The 21,253-nt window shown below is 39.8% G+C and overlaps 1 protein-coding gene across 3 annotated transcripts in view; it reads right to left on the bottom strand.

Annotated features, from left to right (window-relative positions):
• LOC134348399 (double-stranded RNA-specific editase 1-like) overlaps positions 1-21,253 on the bottom strand; it is a 336,189-nt gene that overhangs the window by 230,060 nt on the left and 84,876 nt on the right. For all 3 annotated transcript variants that reach the window (XM_063051701.1, XM_063051702.1, XM_063051703.1), the window contains exon 2: positions 11,296-11,340. In XM_063051701.1, coding sequence (XP_062907771.1) covers positions 11,296-11,340 — 45 coding nt within the window. The remainder of the gene's footprint in view (positions 1-11,295; positions 11,341-21,253) is intronic.

Here is a 21,253-nt window from a genome sequence, read left to right as displayed (position 1 = left end):
ATTACAACTGGAAATAGAAAAGGCTTGTCAGAAGGGCAGTGTTATGATAATTGTGGGGGATTTTAACATGCGAGTGGATTGGGAAAATCAGGTCGGCACTGGATCTCAAGAGAGAGAATTTGTAGAATGTCTGCGAGATGGCTTTTTAGAACAGCTTGTTGTTGAGCCCACTGGGGGATCAGCTGTACTGGATTGGGTATTGCGTAATGAACCAGAGGTGATTAGAGAGATTGTGGTGAAGGAACCCTTAGGAGGCAGTGATCATAACATGATTGAGTTCACTGTGAAATTTGAAAAAGAGAAGCCGAAATCCGATGTGTCGGTATTTCAGTGGAGTAAAGGAAATTACAGTGGCGTGAGAGAGGAACTGGCCAAAGTTAACTGGAAAGGGACACCAGTGGGAAAGACAGCAGAGCAGCAGTGGCTAGAGTTTATGCAAGAAATGAGGAAGGTGCAAGACAGGTGTATTCCAAAAAAGAAGAAATTTTTGAGTGGAAAAAGGATGCAACTGTGGTTGACAAGAGAAGTCAAAGGCAAAGTTAAAGCAAAGGAGAGGGCATACAAGGAAGCAAAAATTAGTGGGAAGACAGAGGATTGGGAAGTTCTTAAAACCTTACAAAAGGAAGCCAATAAGATCATTAAGAGGGAAAAGATTAACTATGAAAGGATGCTAGCAAATAATATCAACGAGGATACTAAAAGCTTTTTCAAGTATATAAAGAGTAAAAGATAGTGAAAGTAGATATAGGACCGATAGAAAATGATGCTGGAGAAATTGTAATGGGAGATAAGGAGATGGCAGAGGAACTGAACGAGTATTTTGCATTAGTCTTCACTGAGGAAGACATCAGCAGTATACCGGACACTCAAGGGTGGCAGGGAAGAGAAGTGTGCGCAGTCACAATTATGACAGAGAAAGTACTCAGGAAGCTGAATAGTCTAAAGGTAGACAAATCTCCTGGACCGGATGGAATGCACCCGTGTGTTCTGAAAGAAGTAGCTGTGGAGATTGCGGAGGCATTAGCGATGATCTTTCAAAAGTCGATAGATTCTGGCATGATTCCGGAGGACTGGAAGATTGCAAATGTCACTCCGCTATTTAAGGGGGCAAGGAAGCAAAAAGGAAATTATAGACCTGTTAGCTTGACATCGGTGATTGGAAAGTTGTTGGAGTCGATTGTCAAGGATGAGGTTACAGAGTACCTGGAGGCATATGACAAGATAGGCAGAACTCAGCATGGTTTCCTTAAAGGAAAATCCTGCCTGACAAACCTATTACAATTTTTTGAGGAAATTACCAGTAGGCTAGACAAGGGAGATGCAGTGGATGTTGTATATTTGGAGTTTCAGAAGGCCTTTGACAAGGTGCCACACATGAGGCTACTTAACAAGATAAGAGCCCATGGAATTACGGGAAAGTTACATATGTGGATAGAGCGTTGGCTGATTGGCAGGAAACAGAGAGTGGGAATAAAGGGATCCTATTCTGGTTGGCTGCCGGTTATCAGTGGTGCTCCACAGGGGTCCATGTTAGGGCCGCTTCTTTTTACATTGTACATCAATGATTTGGATTATGGAATAGATGGCTTTGTGGCTAAGTTTGCTGACAATACGAAGATAGGTGGGGGCGCCGGTAGTGCTGAGGAAACAGAGAGTCTGCAGAGAGACTTGGATAGATTGGAAGAATGGGCAGAGAAGTGGCAAATGAAGTACAATGTTGGAAAGTGTATGGTTATGCACTTTGGCAGAAAAAATAAACAGGCAGACTATTATTTAAATGGGGAAAGAATTCAAAGTTCTGAGATGCAACGGGATTTGGGAGTCCTCGTACAGGATACCCTCAAAGTTAACCTCCAGGTTGAGTCAGTAGTGAAGAAGGCAAATGCAATGTTGGCATTCATTTCTAGAGGAATAGAGTATAGGAGCAGGGATGTGATGTTGAGGGTCTATCAGGTGCTGGTGAGACCTCACTTGGAGTACTGTGGGCAGTTTTGGTCTCCTTATTTAAGAAAGGATGTGCTGACATTGGAGAGGGTACAGAGAAGATTTACTAGAATGATTCCGGGAATGAGAGGGTTAACATATGAGGAACATTTGTCTGCTCTTGGACTGTATTCCTTGGAGTTTAGAAGAATGAAGGGAGACCTCATAGAAACATTTCAAATGTTGAAAGGCATGGACAGAGTGGATGTGGCAAAGTTGCTTCCCATGATGGGGGAGTCTAGTACGAGAGGGCATGACTTAAGGATTGAAGGGTGCACATTCAGAACAGAAATGCAAAGAAATTTTTTTAGTCAGAGGGTGGTGCATCTATGGAATTTGTTGCCACGGGCAGCAGTGGAGGCCAAGTCATTGGGTGTACTTAAGGCAGAAATTGATAGGTATCTGAGTAGCCAGGGCATCAAAGGTTATGGTGAGAAGTCGGGGGAGTGAGACTAAATGGGAGAATGGATCAGCTCATGATAAAATGGCGGAGCAGACTCGATGGGCTGAATGGCTGACTTCTGCTCCTTTGTCTTATGGTCTAATGTTCGCACATATCATCAGAATAATAACTGCAAGGAGTGTCCATCATTTAGTCTAAAACTAAAACAGGGGAAGCTAGAAATATTTACTAGATCAGGGCACATCAGTTCCAGGCAAGTACCAAGCCAAGGCAAGAAAGGGATAAGAGAACAAGGGAGAAGTATATATTTGGATTAAGTAATTAAACAAGGAGTCAATGCTGAAAAACAGACAGGGCTGATAATGGGAATAATTTTAAACAAAAGTGATCAAGAGGAGCTATTAACAACCGAGATTTTGGCTACATTTGTTATTCAGAAAAAAAGATTCATGGTTTGATTTTCCTTTTCCATATCTAATACGTTAAGAAGAATTAAAGTCAGGGATATATTGTAAATATAATTGCAGTAATCAAGTTACCTTACAATGATTTTATGTGTGCTTTTTTCGATCTGCAGAAAATCCAAGAGTACCACACATAAAGGTTGCTAAACAAAATAAGAGCCTGTGGTATTATAGGAAAGATACTAGCATGGACAGAAGATTAATTGGCTGGCAGAAAGCACGGTATGTTAGCGGTGAGCGCAAATGCTTTATAGCACCAGCAGTCACCAAGTGGGGTTCAATTTATCCGATCTGCAAAGTTTTTACTTTCTCCTCATGGCCACATGGGCTTCCTCCAGGTGTTCCAGTCCCCTCCTACATACCAAAAATGTACAGTTAGGATTAGTGAATTACAGGCATGCTATGTTGGTGCCGTTAAGTGTGGCGACGCTGTACGTTTCGATGTACATGTGACAAATGAAGCTAATTTATCTATATTCCTTCCTGGTTGGCTGCCAGTGACCAGTGGTGTTCCACAGGGGTCAGTCAGTACTGGGTCCACTACTTTTCACATTATATGTTAATGATCTAGATGACAGAATTGATAGCTTTGTGGCCAAGTTTTCAGATGATACAAAAAGAGGTGGAGGGGAAGCTAGTATTGAGAAAGAAGGGAGTCTGACGAAGGACTTGGAAAGATTAGGAGAATGGGCAAAGAAGAGGCAAGTGGAATATATTGCAGGAAATTGTATGGCCAAGCACTTTGGTAGAAGGACCAAAACGTAGACTATTTTTTAAATGGGGAGCAAATTCAGAAACTGGAAGTGTAAAAGGACTTGGGAGTTCTAATGCAGGATTTCCTAAAGGTTAACTTACAGGCTGAGTTGATAGTAAGGAAGGCAAATGTAATGTTAGCATTAGCATTCATTTTAAGAGGACTAGAATACAAAAGCAAGGATGTCATGTTGAGGCTTTATAAGACATTGGTCAGACTACATTTGGAGTATTATGAGTAGTTCTGGGCCTCATATCTAATAAAGAATGTAAGGACATTGGAGACGGTCCAGAGGAAATTTCAAAGAATAATCTCAGGAATGAAAGGGTTAGTGTATGAAGAATGTTTGATGGCTCCGGGCCTGTACTCACTGCAGTTTAGAAGAATGAAGAGGATCTCACTGAAACCTACCAAATATTGAAAGGCCTAGATAGAATGGACCAGGAGAGTACGTTTCAAATAGTTGTATAGTCTCGGACCAGGGGGCACAAGCTCAGAATAGATGGATATCCCTTAGAACAGAGATGAGGAGGAAGTCCTTAAGGCGGGGGTGTGAAACTATGGAATTCACTGCCACAGACAACTGTGGAGGCCAAGTCCACGCAGTACTTGTGCCATAGTAGTGCAGCAATGCTAACAAAGTAAACTCATTCCTCTAAGATAACCCTTTAGCCTTCAAGCTGAACTAGTTGGCTGCTAACTGTGAAATCCAAAGTAAATATTAAAATTGTCATGGCATTGGAACAGACATTGGGCATAAATACTCAACTGAAGAGAGGAGTTTAAAAAAATGCTATTTTCAATCATTTACATAATTGCAGAAAATATGAGTCTACTATTCCAAATAAGAACAAGTATAGGTGAGCCCTGTATTATAGGGATTGAGGTAACTGAAATTTGCCGGTATGGACTTCAAAAATTGCAACCATAAATTTGAGATACAGAATAAAATTAGTGTTATAATTATAGAACTTTTATCGTGTCCAGTGCAGCCAATAGGTCTGCTTGACTCGTAGTCACCCTGAAATAATGAATACGTTCACACGCACAGAATTAGTATGTCAAACATTAATTGATAGATGGACAAGACGATCAACACTGGCACACCTTGGGGGGGTGTGCTTAGCTCACTGTTCTACTCTCTGTATACACATGACTGTGTGGCTAGGCATAGCTCAAATCCCATCTATAAATTTGCTGACAATACAACCATTGTTGGTAGAAACTCAGGTGATGACAAGAGAGTGTACGGGAGCGAGATATGCCAACTTGTGGAGTGGTGCCGCAGCAACAACCTGGCACTCCACGTTAGTAAGACAAAAGAGCTGATTGTGGACTTCAGGAAGGGTGAGACGAAGGAACACATACCAATCCTCATAGAGGGATCAGAAGTGGAGAGAGTCAGCAGCTTCAGGTTCCTGACTGTCAAGATCAGTCCTGGTCCCAACATATTGATGTAGTTATAAAGAAGGCAAGACAGCGTCTATACTTTATTAGGAGTTTGAAGAAACATGGCATGTCAACAAATACACTCAAAAACTTCTATAGTTGTACCGTGGAGAGCATTCTGACAGGCTGCATCACAATCTGGTATGGGGGGGAGGGGGGCTACTGCACAGGACCAAAAGAAGCTGCAGAAGGTTGTAAATCTAGTCAGCTCCATCTTGAGTACTAGCCTACAAAGTACCCAGGACATCTTCAGGGAGTGGTGTCTCAGAAAGGCAGCGTCCATTATTAAGGACCTCCGGCACCCAGGGCATACCCTTTTCTCACTGTTACCATCAGGTAGGAGGTACAGAAGCCTGAAGGCACACACTTAGCGATTCAGGAACAGCTTCTTCCCTTATGCCATCTGATTCCTAAATGGACATTGAATCTTTGAACACTACCTAACTTTTCAAAAAATATATAGAGTATTTCTGTTTTTACATCTTTTTAAATCTATTCAACAAACGTAATTGATTTACTTATTTATTATTACATTTATTATTACCTTTTTTCTCTCTGCAAGATTATGTATTGCATTGAACTGCTGCTGCTCAGTTTATAAATTTCATGTCACATGCCAGTGATAATACATCTGATTCTGATTCTGATTCTGAAAAAAAATTGACAAATCCTGTGATATCACTTGACAGACTAATAACCAGTTACCCAGTAGATAAGGCGTCCCTCCACCCGTAAATTTTTAGGCGAAACCAGCTTGTTAATGTTCCACTATTTTCCCAGTCCGTTCTCATTGGCGCAATCCAGAAACCCCAGGATCGAGTGCTGGTCCGAATTCAGTGCTTTCAACCGGGGATTCTGCTTTGGTAGGTTGCAAGGCTAACCTGTCTTATTCACTAGCTTGTCCTGGAATGAGGGATTTACATGGTGGTTTCCTGAAGTGGTCTAGCTGTCGGCAATTACATTCTCAAGTGCTGAAGTAACTTGTTGGCCCTCTTTCACCACAACTCCTCCTTTCATCCACCTTCGGCTCTCAGGGTTTAGGTGGACATAAACTGGATCTCCCATCTCAAAGTTCTGATGTTTCATATTTGAATCGTATCACACTTTCACTGTTTGTTGTCTATCACTTTACTCGGTTTTTCTGGCTCTGGGCACAATAAATCCAATTGGAAACTCAACCTGTGGCTCATCAATAGCTCAGATGGAGAGAAACCTGTGATAGATTGTAGGGTTATTTGGTACTCGAACAAAAACTGGTTGATCCTGGTATGTATGTCCCGATTTAACTTTTGTATCCCCTGCTTGACAGCCTGAACAGCTCTTCCAGCCATTCCATTTGATGATGGGTGATCGGGGGCATATGTTGCAATCAAACTCCATTGTCTTGTAAAAACAGTTTGAATTCCTTACTTGTTAATGCAGGACAATTATCCTACACTACAATATCGGGGATTCAATGCGGACAAAATAGCGTGTGTAAAATGTTTATCATCATCTAACTGGTTAAAGTCTTCACTGCTTTGGCCTTGATTCATTTAGAATGCATATTGACAAATACCAATAGCATGTAAACTTCCAATGAACCTGCGTAGTCTACGAGCAAACCTCCAGGGCTTGGTGGGCCAATGCCATGGAATCATAAGTATGGGGGTGTTTAAAGGTCAAGATCATTGGCAAGGGTCACATGCATGAACAATGAGCTCAACAGCTTCAATTTTTGGCCACCAAATGTAATTGCGGGCTCACAGTTTGATATGTGATATTCCTGGATGCCTACAATGTAACTCTTCCAGAATATGGGATTGTAATCATGTAGAAATTACAATCTGACTTCCCCACAGTAGAAAACCAACATAGATGCTAAGCTCATTTTGACATCAGATATAGGGTAGCACAGTTTCAGGCACACTAGTTCGCCATTCAACTTCCCCCTACCTTTTTACTTGTGTCAATATTATATCTTGCTCTGTTTCTTCTTTTACCTGAGAAGCAGTGACCAGAGATGTGTTGACCCAGTCCATCAGTAGCACCAATTCTCCTGGAAGTTCTGACTCGCAAGGATATTCACATAACGGAAGACAGCTTAAGAAATCTGTGATGTAGTTGTTTCTACTGGGACATAAGGTGTCGTGAACTGATGAGCAGACAGGTATAGGGCCCATTGTTGCATACTTGGTGACACCAACTGTGGCACTGCCTTGCTCTCACCAAGCAATCCCACCAATAGCTTGTGGTCCGTATGAATATCGAAACGTTGGCTGTACAGGTAATGGTGAAAACACATGATCCCAAAAGCAACTGCCAGTGCTTCCTTGTCCAACTATGAGTAATTTTGTTCAGTTGGGTTACAGGTGTGTGATGCAAAAATGACAGGCTTTTCTATACTGTCTGTATCCTTCTGGGTTAACATCACACCAACACCATACAGGAAGACATTACGGTACAAAATTATTGGCGCCTGGGTCAGAAGTGCATTGATGCTTGGGATTGAGTCAGCATTTGTTTGGCTCTCTGAAAGGCAGATTTCTCTGTTCATTCCCAACACAGGCTCATATTTTTTTCAAAAAGGGCATTAAGCAGAATCAGAAATATGGCTGTGTGAGGCAAAAATCTGGCATAATGATTAAATGTGTCCAAAAAGGAGTTAAGTTAATGGATATTCCTTGGTGCTGAGGCTTCAAGAATGGGGCAAAACTTTTCATTGATTGGATGTGTACCTTTGGAATCCAAGCAAAAACCCATGTATTCTGCATGAACTACCAGAAGGGTTTACTTCTCACACTTTAGTCGGACATCAAGTTGCATCAGTCAGGAGAAGGTTTTAACAAGATTATTCTGATGATCTTCCAAGGTTAACCGATAATCAAAACATCATCTAAGTAAGTTATTGTATCAGTCAGGACTTGGCGGTACATTAGAATATTGCTGGAGATAAATTTATGCCAAATGGGAGCCTTGTAAACTGGAACAAGCCTTCTTCAAGTGTTGCAATAGTAGTGAGTCTCTTAGACTGTTCCTCTAGCTCGAGCTATTGGTATGCACATGCATGATTGTTTAGTGAAGAAATTTCCACCTCCTAGTGATGCATAGATGTCTTCTATCTTTGGAATTGGGTATGTCTTGGTGGGTAGGCATGAATTCACTGTAGCATGTAATCTCCACATTTTCTTACTCTTGACTACTAGCACAATAGGGGTTCCCATTGTGAAAAATCTCTCAGGTTCAATGATGCTGTTTTCTTCTAATTGCGTAAGCTCCACTTTAACTTTGGAGTGAAATATGTATGGCAGGGAACATCATGCACATCAACAACCAATGATGCTGGAGATCCGAGCAACACACAGAAAATGCTGGAGAAACTCAGCAGGCCAGGCAGCATCTAGGAAAAGAGTACAGTTGACATTTCGCGCCGAAACCCTTTGGCAGGACCTATATCATATCTTCTCGAACAGCTCCAAAGTCACAAAATTCAGTAAGTTTTCTTAATTCAGCAACAAACATTGCTACTGATTCTTTTTGTAATTGAATATGAGTGTTAAATCTAAAGTGTTGCACAATAATCGATGGTTTAGGATTGTAATGAGACCCAATTAATCTCACAAGTTCCTCATAAGATCTCAAAGAGGGCAAATGGGGACAACGTTGTATGCTTTCGGACCTCGTACACTAAGTAGGATGCTGGCTTTTTTATTGGGCTCAGTGATATCGTTTGCTGTGAAAAAACAGTCCAAATGTTCAACATAAACATTCCAGTGTTATTGTGAATCACAGTATTCATCAGCTTTCCTAATTGTGCTCATTGTTCAAATGTGAACATATATTCCATAAGAGTGTCACAGACTTCATCCCTGTTGCCACTGTCACTATTAAAGAATTTTTAACTGTATCCAATGCAGCCAAATAGGTCTGCTTGACTCAGTCATCCAGAAACAATGAACATGTTCACACGCACAGAATTAGTAGGTCAAACATTAGTTGGTAGATGGACAAGCCCGCGAAGTCGTCCAATCCTGTGATGTCACATGATAGTCACCCAGTGGATAGGACAATTAGCTCTTAGAGAATTTATGCAAAACAAATGGAAATAAATAAACTTTTTTTTTCAACTCACACTTCTTGATGCACGTGCAGATCATGTGAATGTGCATTACAGAAAATTGGTAACATTCTAAGAACACAACTACCTGTCCCCCGTACTCCTGCAATGTAGGGGATCACTGTGATGAGCAGAGGAAGACAGTATTACTGTATGCCAAAATGCAAAATTAACTAAAGAGAACAAATATGCATGGAGAGTATTTAAATAAATAAACAAACAAACAAACATGGAAATAGAGGCATTTTGTGCTCTGTACACGTTATATTACTGGTGCAGATGGAATGCAGAATGTCTAAAATGATGAATTTGTAGGTTAATTTATGAAGTTAATGCATTAATTTGGTATTGAGAATGTTGAAGCGTGAAAGAAAAAAAACTTACTTTGCTATTCAATTTATATTGCACTTGCATTTGGCATGTTTACCTTGCAGCCTGACCAATGAAGGCAAATATACCCAACACAAATGCAATGACACAATGAGTACAAGAGATGAGACATCACATTATAGCTGTGAGGCCAGACTTGGAGTACTGGGTGCAGTTCTGGTCACTTAACTATAGGAAAGGAGCCATTAAACTGGAAAGGGTACAGAACAGATCACAAGGATGTTAACAAGACCTGAGGGGCATGGAATTGTAGGGAGAGATTGGACACATTAGGGCTACTTCCTTGGAGCCTTGGAGGCTAAAGGGCAGCCTTATAGAGATTTATAAGATCATGAGAATCATAGATAAGGTGAATGGTCTCAGTCTTTTTCCCAAGGTAGAGGGAAATGTATAGGGCAGAGGTTTAAGCTGAGATGGCAAAGATTTTAAAGGGACTTGAGGAACAAATTTTTCCACACAGATGATGATAAAAGAACACTTCGACAGGAATATGGTTAGGAAATGTTTAGGGGGTATGGCCTGAATGCAGGCAAATGGCACTAGTTCAGGAAAGCGGCTTTATCAGCTTGGATGAATTGGGCTGCAGAACCTGTATAACTTCATACCTTTTTACTCCTCAGGATTTCCCAAAGCAGCAAATCAGTTTCCTTAAAGTGCACTCGTTTTTGTGACAATTGTCTTGTAATCAATGTTAGTGACATTGAGACAGGGTTAAATATATCCTTCTTCTAAGTATTCCACAATTTGTTTCATGCTCACCTGAGAGAAAGAGGGCTCTGTGTAACAATGCATGAAAGACAGCTCCTCATCAATGCAAATAGTCAGCCTCAACTTGAACGCACAACTTTCTGATTCAGGTGAGAGTTACCAACAGAGCTTTAGCAAACAAACAGCAGCCTAAATGAGATGTATGTCCAAGTTCCAACACCGCTGCCACTGCCACATATCCAAAGCAGGACGTGCTGTTGAATATGGAATCCATTCAAACGTTAAAAAGTTCAAAATTCATCATTGAAGATGTGAAATTGAATACTACTGACAAGAAAAAAAATGAATTATTTATTATCACTGAACGATGACTTTAAGAGCTTCCAGATTGTTACAAAAACCCAAAGCGTTCACTAATGTGCTTTAATAATGAACTCCAGCCAGTCTTAATATCTCTCGTAAACACACATCGCCTGCTTCACAGCGGACATAGCTTTATTTCACCTTGTTATTGTGTATGCAACTCAAGAATCTGTTCGCTTTTCAATCTAGATGGTGAATACGCTGAGGACAGGTCAGTTAATTACACTACCAATTCCTGCATCTGAAACCAAATGAAACCTCATGACCAAAGTCTATTTTTTTCTATCAACAACTTCCGTTTGAAATGTGAACACTAATTACTCTGATCTGAATGTTCAATGCTCAACCGAAATTTAAATTAACTGTGCAGTATAGCTCAGTCATGCCAGAATCCTTGGTGTTAATAATGATTTATTCGACACGTTTAACCAGAATAATCAAGTGCATACATCCATTTGTCAGATTCACAGGGTAATTGAGATTAAAACTGATGCCAATATTAACATAACTAAGTAATAAAATACCTTTGATAAAAAAAATTCAAAGTCCACAAAAGAATGGTATTGTCTAACAGTGCTGTCTAAATAAACCAAATTTATAACACTGCCAAAATCCCTTCCAAAACATCAAACAGATGTTTCTGTACAAAAATTGGCATCTGAACAGTCTCAACTACTTTGAGTACCTGCTTGATCGCATTTCCTTCCAAACATTTCTTGGGTCCAATGATCTGTAAAGAGAGAGAATAATTGTTTCACAAAATTTGGTAATTTATACCAGAGATGTATTTATTCTCAAAGCTAACTAATAATAAAAACACTTGAATACAAATATCTTTAACAGAATAAGATATTCCAATGCATTCTTTGAGCTGCAGTGGCAGACAAGGGTGATTTTTCAGATGTGGAAATATGCAGTATTGACAGCACCACACTCATCCCAGGATCAAATATTGCAAACAACCCCATTTTAGATCATTTCCTGGAGAATTAAATCAATGTCTTGGTCGCAGAGTACATGTCAGGGACAAGTCTTTGTGTCTGCAGTATTTTGCTGGAAGGACATTTTTGCTTCTCCGGCAGCAGATTTTGGGGGAAAAAAAACATTCAGCCAATTTAGGTTAAAGAATGATGAGGTTAAAGAAGATGTAAATGAGTAAGAGCTGGCTGTTGTCGGTAAACCTATGGAAACTGATGCTGTGTCTGATAGCTAGAAAAGTATTAAGTAGAGACTTTTGGTAAACATCAAAGTTAATAGTGCCTATGTGGAGGAGAAAAGGAACACCGCAACTGATTCTCCAACTATGTTTGAATACAAAAGAAAGGAACCGTCTACGAATAGGCTCACATAGCTAAATGATCATGGAAACGCCCTGGGAAGAGTTATGGTGTGATCATTTGTGTCAGAAACCATTAACATGTAGCAGGAAACCTGAATGAGTTGGATTATAAAAACTAACACAAGTGACAAAATGTGGGAGACCAGATTGCCTTGCTGAAAGAAATTGGTATTGCAATGCTTACCTAAATAGAAATTGTGAATTTTAAAACCCAGAGGCATAGAGCACAAAAGCAAACTTATGTTGTACCTTAACGTTGATCACAACTGTGACTGTCAGCCTAATTCTGTCACCAACCTCAGGAACGATATGTTGCATCTAATGAAGAACTATACGGAAGTGTTTTTAGTATTGAGAAGTGTCTCACAAAATATGGAACATGGCCATTAGCTGAGATTAGGGGATGTGCAAATTTAACAGCTTCCCATTCTGCCTATAGTTCCACTCCAGTAGAAATCAGTTCAAGGCGAGATGGAAGTAAATTTGAGAAAAGTGCTGAGGCAATGACACAACCTTGCATAACTCTGGTCTATATCAAGACTGGGTGTGTTGTACAACTGTGGATTAAAATATAGCCGTACGGCATGATCAGGGCCGGATTTTAGGCAGGGCTAGGTTGGGCTGCAGCCCAGGGGCCAGAGCTGCAGAGAGGCGCAAAATATGTAGCTATCATCGTGGCGGACAAAAAAAATACAAGAGCGGAGCACAGAAAAGAAAAAATAAAGAAGAAAAAGAGGACCGTCAGAAAGAAGCATTAAAAAAGACATTGAAATTGACAGAATTTTTTCTCAGTGATGCAGCAGTACCATCGTTCTTGTCAGTCTGAGACAGGTGGACAAATGGAGACTTGTTCAACAGCTAGCGCTAGCACCAGTGTTAGCACAGGACCACCGTCCTTGCCACAGTCAGAAGCTAACGTTGAAGAGGCAGAGAGCATGACTTTGGGATTCCCGACCTCAGAGGCCTCCGAACAACCAAGTCAGGCCGCCATTGATGTTAACGTTACCGCTACTGAGGATCCTTACAGCACCGATCCTGCTCGCTGGGGAAAGGAAACGTTAGATGATTCAGTCTGAGCATACTGGGCTAAGAAAGGGTCGGAGTCCTGTCAGAATAAGGATGTGGATATCAAAGCTTCGGAACGAGTATACAAACAGCAGAGACGTTTTTTCTCCAAATTTCACTTCAAACGCAAGCTCGTAAATGGTGAGTACATATCAAGGCAATGGCTCTTATATTCCCCTTCCACCGGCTGTGTGTTTTGTTTTGTGGAGGAGATTGTCCATTTCAGGGAATTTGTAAGTGGCAAAGATATTTTATTCACAACAGAGCTTTTATGCTTCCTCAAAGAAAAAAACTTGCCAGTCATCTTCCCAAATGTAAGCACTGCTTTGAAGTTTTACCTGACTCTCCCTGTCACAAATGCAAGTGGTGAGTGATCTTTCTCCAAGCTCAAGCTAGTGAAGAACAGGCTCAGATCCATAATAGGACAGGACAGGCTGAATCATCTTACTCTGATGTCACTTGAAAGTGATCTTGTTCAGAAACTGGATTTTAGTGATCTGATCAAGGACTTTGCTGCGAAGAAATCCAGAAGAACTAGGTTTTAATTTTTTTTAAATGCATCTGACTTTGGAAATATCTAGGTTTGTGTGTCAGTGCTTCCTGTTTTTGTGGCAATAGGCTAATAGTTGAATGTTTACAAACCTAATAAGTAATAAGTGGTCTTTACTCTGCAAGCCACACAGCACAGCAATAGGTTAGTATGTGCTAGATCTCATTTTTCAAAAAGATTGTTGGAGTATTGTCAAGTTTCCCAGTTTGCCATAGTGCCACCTCTCTTGGCCTTTTGGTCTCTCATTTCCATTTTACTTTCTCAGAACACACCGTTGAGAAAAATACCGAGATAAAAATGCTCTGGCATTGTTTGAGAAATAAGGCCTATGGTACGTGCAGCAATAGCTCAATAAAGATTTAAGATTGGGTACATCATACTTCATCTCCTTCATAACTTTACTAAGCAAACTAAGGCTAGGTCAATTTTTGAGTGCTTTAGATACCGTCTTTCAATCTAAGAATCTGCATTACTTTCTGTCCTCACTCTTAAGGCCTGTAAGTTTATAGTCTATGTATTGAACTAAACCAATGACTTGGTCCACAGCTTTGATATTCAGACCAGTACGACCTTTGCTCTTGTTCTTGCCTTTTTTTGTTTGGTACAGCAGCATGTTACGGTGTTGGCAGGGGCCTATCAGGGCCTCCAGCCCAGGAGCCCAGGCCCCACTAAATCCAGCCCTGGGCATGATGAAGCTCTCAATGAAGGCAGACAATGATAAGGAAATTCAACATTGGCCTCAGTGCACCACCACAAACCTTTGACTATGGAAAAAAAGGGTGCTTGAAGATCCAAGACCTCAAAACTACAAAAGATTGATTGGCTAAGAGGCAGCAGTGATCCTTGTTCTCCTATACTCCTCAGTCTTGGACTATCTCAAAGTATTATAGAGATACCACTAGTGCAGCATCTGCAAAATCCTTCAAATCAACTGTTTTTTTTACATTAGCTGTTGCAACATGAATGCTGTATTAATAACCAAATCAAAGGCTGGCCAAGCAAACCAAAATCTTGCCCACTTCCAGGCTGACATTCCCAGCACTGTGGACCTAATTACATTCAGTAAGTTGCAAGGTAGCTTCTATTCCAAATTCCATCACAGTAACACCAAGCGATTAAAGGCAAAAAAAAAATCCAAGGCTCTCCTGGAAACATATCTGAAAAAGTATGATATCCCTACCAACTTGTAAAATTCTTGGACAAAGGCTGCTCAAAGTACAGATGGGATTTTGGGATGGCAAAGGGAATGGCAAGTCCATTTTCCAAGCACATAGAAACTCAGGATAAATGGAAGTAATGCACCAGCTACCAAGCTACCCAGCCACCCAGTGAAATTTTGGATAGAAACCTAGACACAAGAGAAGTTGCAGATGCTGAAAATCTTGAGCAACATACACAAGGTACTGAAGAAGCTCAGCAAGTCAGGCAACATCTCTGGAGGGAAATGAACAGCTGGCATTTCAGACCAAGACCCTTCATCAGAACAGTCTCAGCCAAAAAAATTAACTGTTCATTGCTCTCTAGAGATGCTGCCTGATCTGCTGAGGTCCTCCAGCATTTTAAATACATTGGGTTAGAAACATAATATTTAATGTAGAGAAACTGCCTGAATGAGTACTTTTTTAATATTCAGAATACTATATACTGCACAATCATGCTGTTGTTTGATTATTCTTTTCCTCATAAAGAAATTCATCTTAGAAGATAGTTCTCCACAGAGCCTCAAAACAACAGCAATCTAGTTTCATGAAATTTAATGGCCCTGTCATTAGCATGCATACTGAACATAGGAAGAAACAAATTAGAAAACACAAATTACTGGAAATCTGATATCTGCCTAAATGGAACTGCCTTTGTGTCAACTAGGCATCCTGAAAAACAGGAAAACATGAACCTTTAGCCTTTGAGTCCTGCAGGAAGAAAAACAACAGAATAACCCCAAGAACTGAAGCTTGCCAGAAGCCAGCTAAAGTATAATTAAAACAGTCATGTCTACATCTGAACTGGCATGAGGAAACAGATGCAGAGACTGAGACAAACAACATCGCACAGCAAAATAAAAGAGGGAGAAACAGAGTGTTATGGGCAGTACAACAGACATTAGTGCGAACAATTATTTCAAGACACCAAATGACAATATAATGGACACATAGCCAAAGGACTTCTCTTGAGGAAAGCACTGAATACTTCTGGCCTACAGTTGGTTTATCCATTCATCACCAGAAATGGCTTCATCAAATCCTCTGCCAGATTCATGTACATTGTCAGGATTATCCAGGTAAACAAAAATAATCCCTGACAGTAAAAATCAATACATATTTATTATTTTGAGAATGTTTTGTATGTGTTTTTCAAATTAAAGTTCGATCTAAAAAATACACATTAAAATATAAAAATGGAAATCACTTAAATAATCTGCATCAAATTAAGGCTGTTTTCACACTACAAATTGAAGAATCTGTACAAAGCGAAAATGACCAAGACAACCTGAAAATACAAAAGACCTGGGAGGATAAGTAAATGGTTAGAGTTTGTGTGTACACATACATATACATACACACATCTTCCACATATGTAGGAAAGATCAAATGCTTTGCAGCCAATGAAATAATTTTGCAAAATAGCCACCACTAGTTTAGCTTTTCAGAAACCCATTTTCAAATTATGCAACATGATTGTCAACCATAAGAGTTTACAGACAGAATGAAAGAAACAATTTTTTTTTTACACACATTAGTCATAAACAGCAAACTAATAAACAAAAACTAGGAAAAGTAGGTACAGAAAGCAAGAACAGAGGCTAGAGTTGGATGGGAAAAATAGCTGGATAAATAGTCTTAGTCATAGATAAACATATCTGCAAGATTAGGCTTCGGAAATAGTTCTTGTAATCAAGGGAGTACGAAGCAAGTTTTAAATACTTTAAATATTGTTCAACCATTTTGAACATTATACAAATTTCTGTAATGAAATGAAATAAAACAGATGAGGAAAATCATTTTTCCCCCCTCTGGTCAACAATTACAAACTCACCAAAGAGATTAGATGCAATACTTTTGTTACATAAGCTTACATGAAAAATTATCACAAAAACAATTGAAAGTGCTCCATTTCCACAATAAGTATGATGCTAATGGCATACAGAGGTGAAATAGTCTGCAGTTAAAGCTACCATAACATTAAATTGGATTTATTCATGTGCATGTAAGAAGTCAAGGCATTGAACACTGGTGCCAAGCAGCTATCGGTAAAATTTGTTCGTGCCACTGGAATCATACTGTTGTTGATCTGACCTCAAATACTGTAGAGATCATCATAAATGCAATGTCTTTGTTGTGTTAGTGCAGAGGAGGACTTCAGACCCCAAAAGACCTGTCTGCAAAACAACCACAATAGCATAGACATAGTGCATAGACCTGCCAGACCTAGTGAACAGTTGAACAGCTGATGTGAAGAGGCAGCTCCAAGGATATTCCAATCACATTCAGTCAGTGTTGAGTACATGATCTCTCTCAGCTTTCTCATCAGATCCCTACCATTAAAGAAGCCAGTCTCCAGTCAATTCTAGAATATCTGAAACTAGCAAGGCCAAACATCATCCCAGATGCAGTATTGAAGACCCAGCTCCGAGATCAGCCATACCTCCAAAATAGCCATTCAAGCATAGTCACAACATTGACAAATATCTAATCACATACTCTATTCATAGATAGTAGAACAGATCTAACTTGACTTAACATGATGAAAAGCAACACTGACCGTGCTATCAAGCCTCAATAATAACCCTCAGTTCCTGCGGACATCACAAGCTTTGTCCAAACATGGCCCAAAAAGCGGAATTCCAAAGCTGAGGGGAGAGTGAATCCTTTGACGTCAAGGCAACATTTGACTATGTATGGCATTACCCACAGAAATACTAAAATCAATAAAAATCAAAGAGGAAAACAGTCCAATGGCTAGTCATACCTTGCTTAAAAACTGTGGGTTTTCAACATCCTGGTTTATCATAGGTCTGCATCTAAAGTGGATCAGTGACACAAAAATTGTAGCTACAAGTATCTCTGATAGTCCACAGGCTTTCCACCATTCAGAAACAGAGTGTATTTAAATACCCTTTAACTGCCTGGGTAAGCAGAGCCCAAAAGACATTCAAGAAATCCCCACCATTCAGGAAAAAAAATCACCTGCTTTTTGGTATTCTGTCCACATTTATTTTCCCCATGACTAGCATATGTAATTTATACCAACCTCAAAATGCTGTTGCTCATTTAAAGTTCTCTGACACTACTCCTAAATACTCCATTTGTATCACTAGGAATAAGAGCTCAGCGACTGCCTATATGTTCTCCTTCAAGAATGCACACCATCTGACTTAGAAATATATCATTGTTCTTTCATTGTAACGGGGCCTAAATCCTGGATTTCCCTCAACAAGACTGAAAAGGTACTTTAACCAGAAAGACAACAGTTGTTCAAAAGAGCAGGTCACCATAGTGACCAGGAAGGAACATAAAGGAAGACGAAGATGCACTACACCAACAGTGTGACGGAAAAGAAGCTCATTAGAATGCTGCACAGAAGTTAGACTCATCAGTGCAGGTGATAAGATTGAAAGTATCTGGTCAAGTTTTGTGAAAATTATGATTTTTTTGGGACTAAGTTCTCAGTTCTCATATTTACTGAACTACCACATGGCGCTCCTCTTTTCTGTCAGTAGGTGGCACTGCTTCATACAGTTACAACCTCACTGCAAAAACACTTGCAGTCTGAAAAACAGCAATTAAACAACATTTAGTTTCACCAAATGTTTGGACCTACCCATCATACAGGCCACCATTATTTGGAAGTAAGGTTTACTTACCTGTATTAATGCTGGATAAGCAAATGGTAAGCCAGGAGTTCAACACAGTCAAAAGTTTTTGTCCTAATAGTTTGGAGAAAGCCTCATGAGCAGAATACTGTGATATCTGGAATTAAGACTAATTCCTTTTCAAATCTTCAACCAAAATAATAAACTGAGTTACTGTTCCACATTGTCAAAGAAAAGCATCAGCAGAAATCTAAATAATTTTGTTTGTTAACACAACTGTATAAGGATAACTGACCATAATCCATTGACAATAACTTCATTTGAAAATCATTGTAAAATAAGACATCATTTCTTATATGCAAGTGTCAAACACAAGACACAATGAAGCTATTAATATTAGTTATTCAAACCAAATTTATCTCTAGCCTATTCAATTTTTAAGGAAACCTCAGGTCTCACAATCAAATGGATACAAATGTGAAAGTGTCTTTATGAGAGTTTTGCAATTAATAAATTGAATGATTAGTTCCATTTTTATATTAAGATTCAGAGACAGGACATCAGTTTGGTCTGCTTTCTCTCATCATCACTCCCATGAAGATATAGACTGAGATCGCCAAAAATCTATCCGCAGTACCCTTCTATTTGTCAAATGCCAATGATATCATTTGAAGGCAGAAAATTAGGCTCCATGTGTACACTGATGATATTCCACAATCTCCATCAAATACTTCTGTGAACTCTTCCACTCTCTCAGCTTTGTCATCTTGCATACATCATACCCAAAATTAGATCAGTAGAAATTTCGCAAATATGGAGCAGCTTGATAATCCACACTGTTGCCAAAACCTTGGCACTTAGGAGATTCATTCGAGTTAGTAATGTATATGGGTAAATTCCAATAATCTGCTGCAGCTGCAAAACAACAAATTTCATGACATTGAAATTTGTTCTGACTCTGAATTTTGGGAGCATTGAATTGGCAAATTTTCCAGACTATTGTACATTGCTGCTACAAATACCCAAAGATGGTTCTATTTCACTCTTTTTAAAATGATATTACATGTCAGTGTAATAAATATTCTAATAAATCTGCTGCTTGAAGGAAACAGTAAACACACAAGCAATCCTGACCCATCTTCAGCCACAATCTTATCAATATTTATGACATGATCAGTTCCAGAATTAAGCCGGCTTCAGTTGTACACCAGTCCTCTAGCTGTGCCTATACACCCAGTTTGAACCTTGGACCCTAATCTCATATTCTGGACTAATGAGGATATCCCAATGCCAAACCATCAGAATTTCTGAAGTCAGATATTGGATCAGTTTTCGTACATAAACAAAACTTGGCAAAGGTCAGCTTCAAGAAAACAAAAATGTGTTTTGTAACACATAATTTGCAACAGATCAGAAAACAAGGACTGGTCTCATCACTGCCATGGCAGCAGAATCTGAATTTGCAACTTCGCCCAAATTGTTAGCAGATTGTTAACACTATTGCTCAAGTAACCATAAGACCATAAGATATGGGAGCATAATTACGTCATTTGATTCATTGAGTCTGCTCCTCCATTTCATTATGGCTGATCCATTTCCGTCAGCCCCAATTTCCTGCCTTCTCCCCATGTCCATTCATGCCCTGGCCAATCAAGATTCTATCAACCTCTGCCTTAAATATACCCAATGACGTGGCCTCCACAGCTGCCTGTGGCAATGAATTCATAGATTCACCATTCTCTGGCTAAAGAAATTTCCCCCTCATCTCCATTTTAAATGGACTGTATAATGAGGCTGTTCCCTCTAGCCTGAGACGCCTGTACCATTGGAAACATCCTCCCCACATGCACTCTATTTAAGTCTTTCAACAAGAGATCCCCCTCAGGCCCATGGCAAACAAACACTCCTCATATGATAAGCTTTTCAATCCCGGAATTATTTTCATGAACCTCCTTTGAATCTTCTCCAATGTCGGCACATCCTTTCTTAGATAAGAGGTCCAAAACTGCTAATACTACAAGTGAGGCCTCACCAGTGCCTTACAAAGCCTCAATGTTATATCCTTGCTTTTACATTCTAGTCCTCTCAAAATGAATGCTCACAATGCATCTGTGTTCCTCACCACCGACTCAACCTGGAAATTAACCTTTAGGAAATCCTGCACAAGGGCCCCCCAAGTCACTTTGCACCGTAGATTTGTTTAATTTTCTCACCATTTAGAAAAGAGTCTACACCTTTTTTTTTCTACCAAAGTGCATGACCATACAATTCCCAATACTGTACTCCATCTGCCTCTTCTTTGCCCATTCTATTAATCTGTCCAAGTCCTTCTGTAGCCTCTCTGCTTCCTCAACACTACCTACCCCTTCGCATATCTTCATAGCATCTGCAAACTTTGCAAACTTGGCCACAAAGCCATCAATTCCATCATCCAAATCCTTAGCATATAATGTAAAAAGCGGTCACCACTAGTCACCAGCAGCCAACCAGAAAGGGCCCCACTTATCCTTACTCTTGGCCTCTGCCAATCAGCCATTGCTCTTTCTGTGCTCGTATCTTTCCTGTAATACCATGGACTCTTAACTTGTTAAGCAGCCTCATATGTGAGGCAACTTGTCAAAGGGTTTCTGAAAATCCAAATACACAACATCCACCAATTCTCTACTGTCTATCCTGCTTATTATTTCTTCAAAGAATTCCAACAGATTTGTCAGGCAAGACTTTCCCTTGAAGGAACCATGCTGACTAAGGCCTATTTTATCATGTGCCTCTATGTACCCTGAGACCTCATCCTTAATGATCAATCCTCACATCTTCCCAACTACTGAAGTCAGACTAACTGGTCTATAGTTTCCTTTCTTCAAGAAGGGAGAGTGACA

This window comes from Mobula hypostoma, chromosome 6 (genome assembly GCF_963921235.1).
Source record: "Mobula hypostoma chromosome 6, sMobHyp1.1, whole genome shotgun sequence".
NCBI classification, from domain to species: domain Eukaryota; kingdom Metazoa; phylum Chordata; class Chondrichthyes; order Myliobatiformes; family Myliobatidae; genus Mobula; species Mobula hypostoma.
Note: the sequence above shows the minus strand (reverse complement) of the source record. Positions and strands in the feature narration are given on the sequence as shown.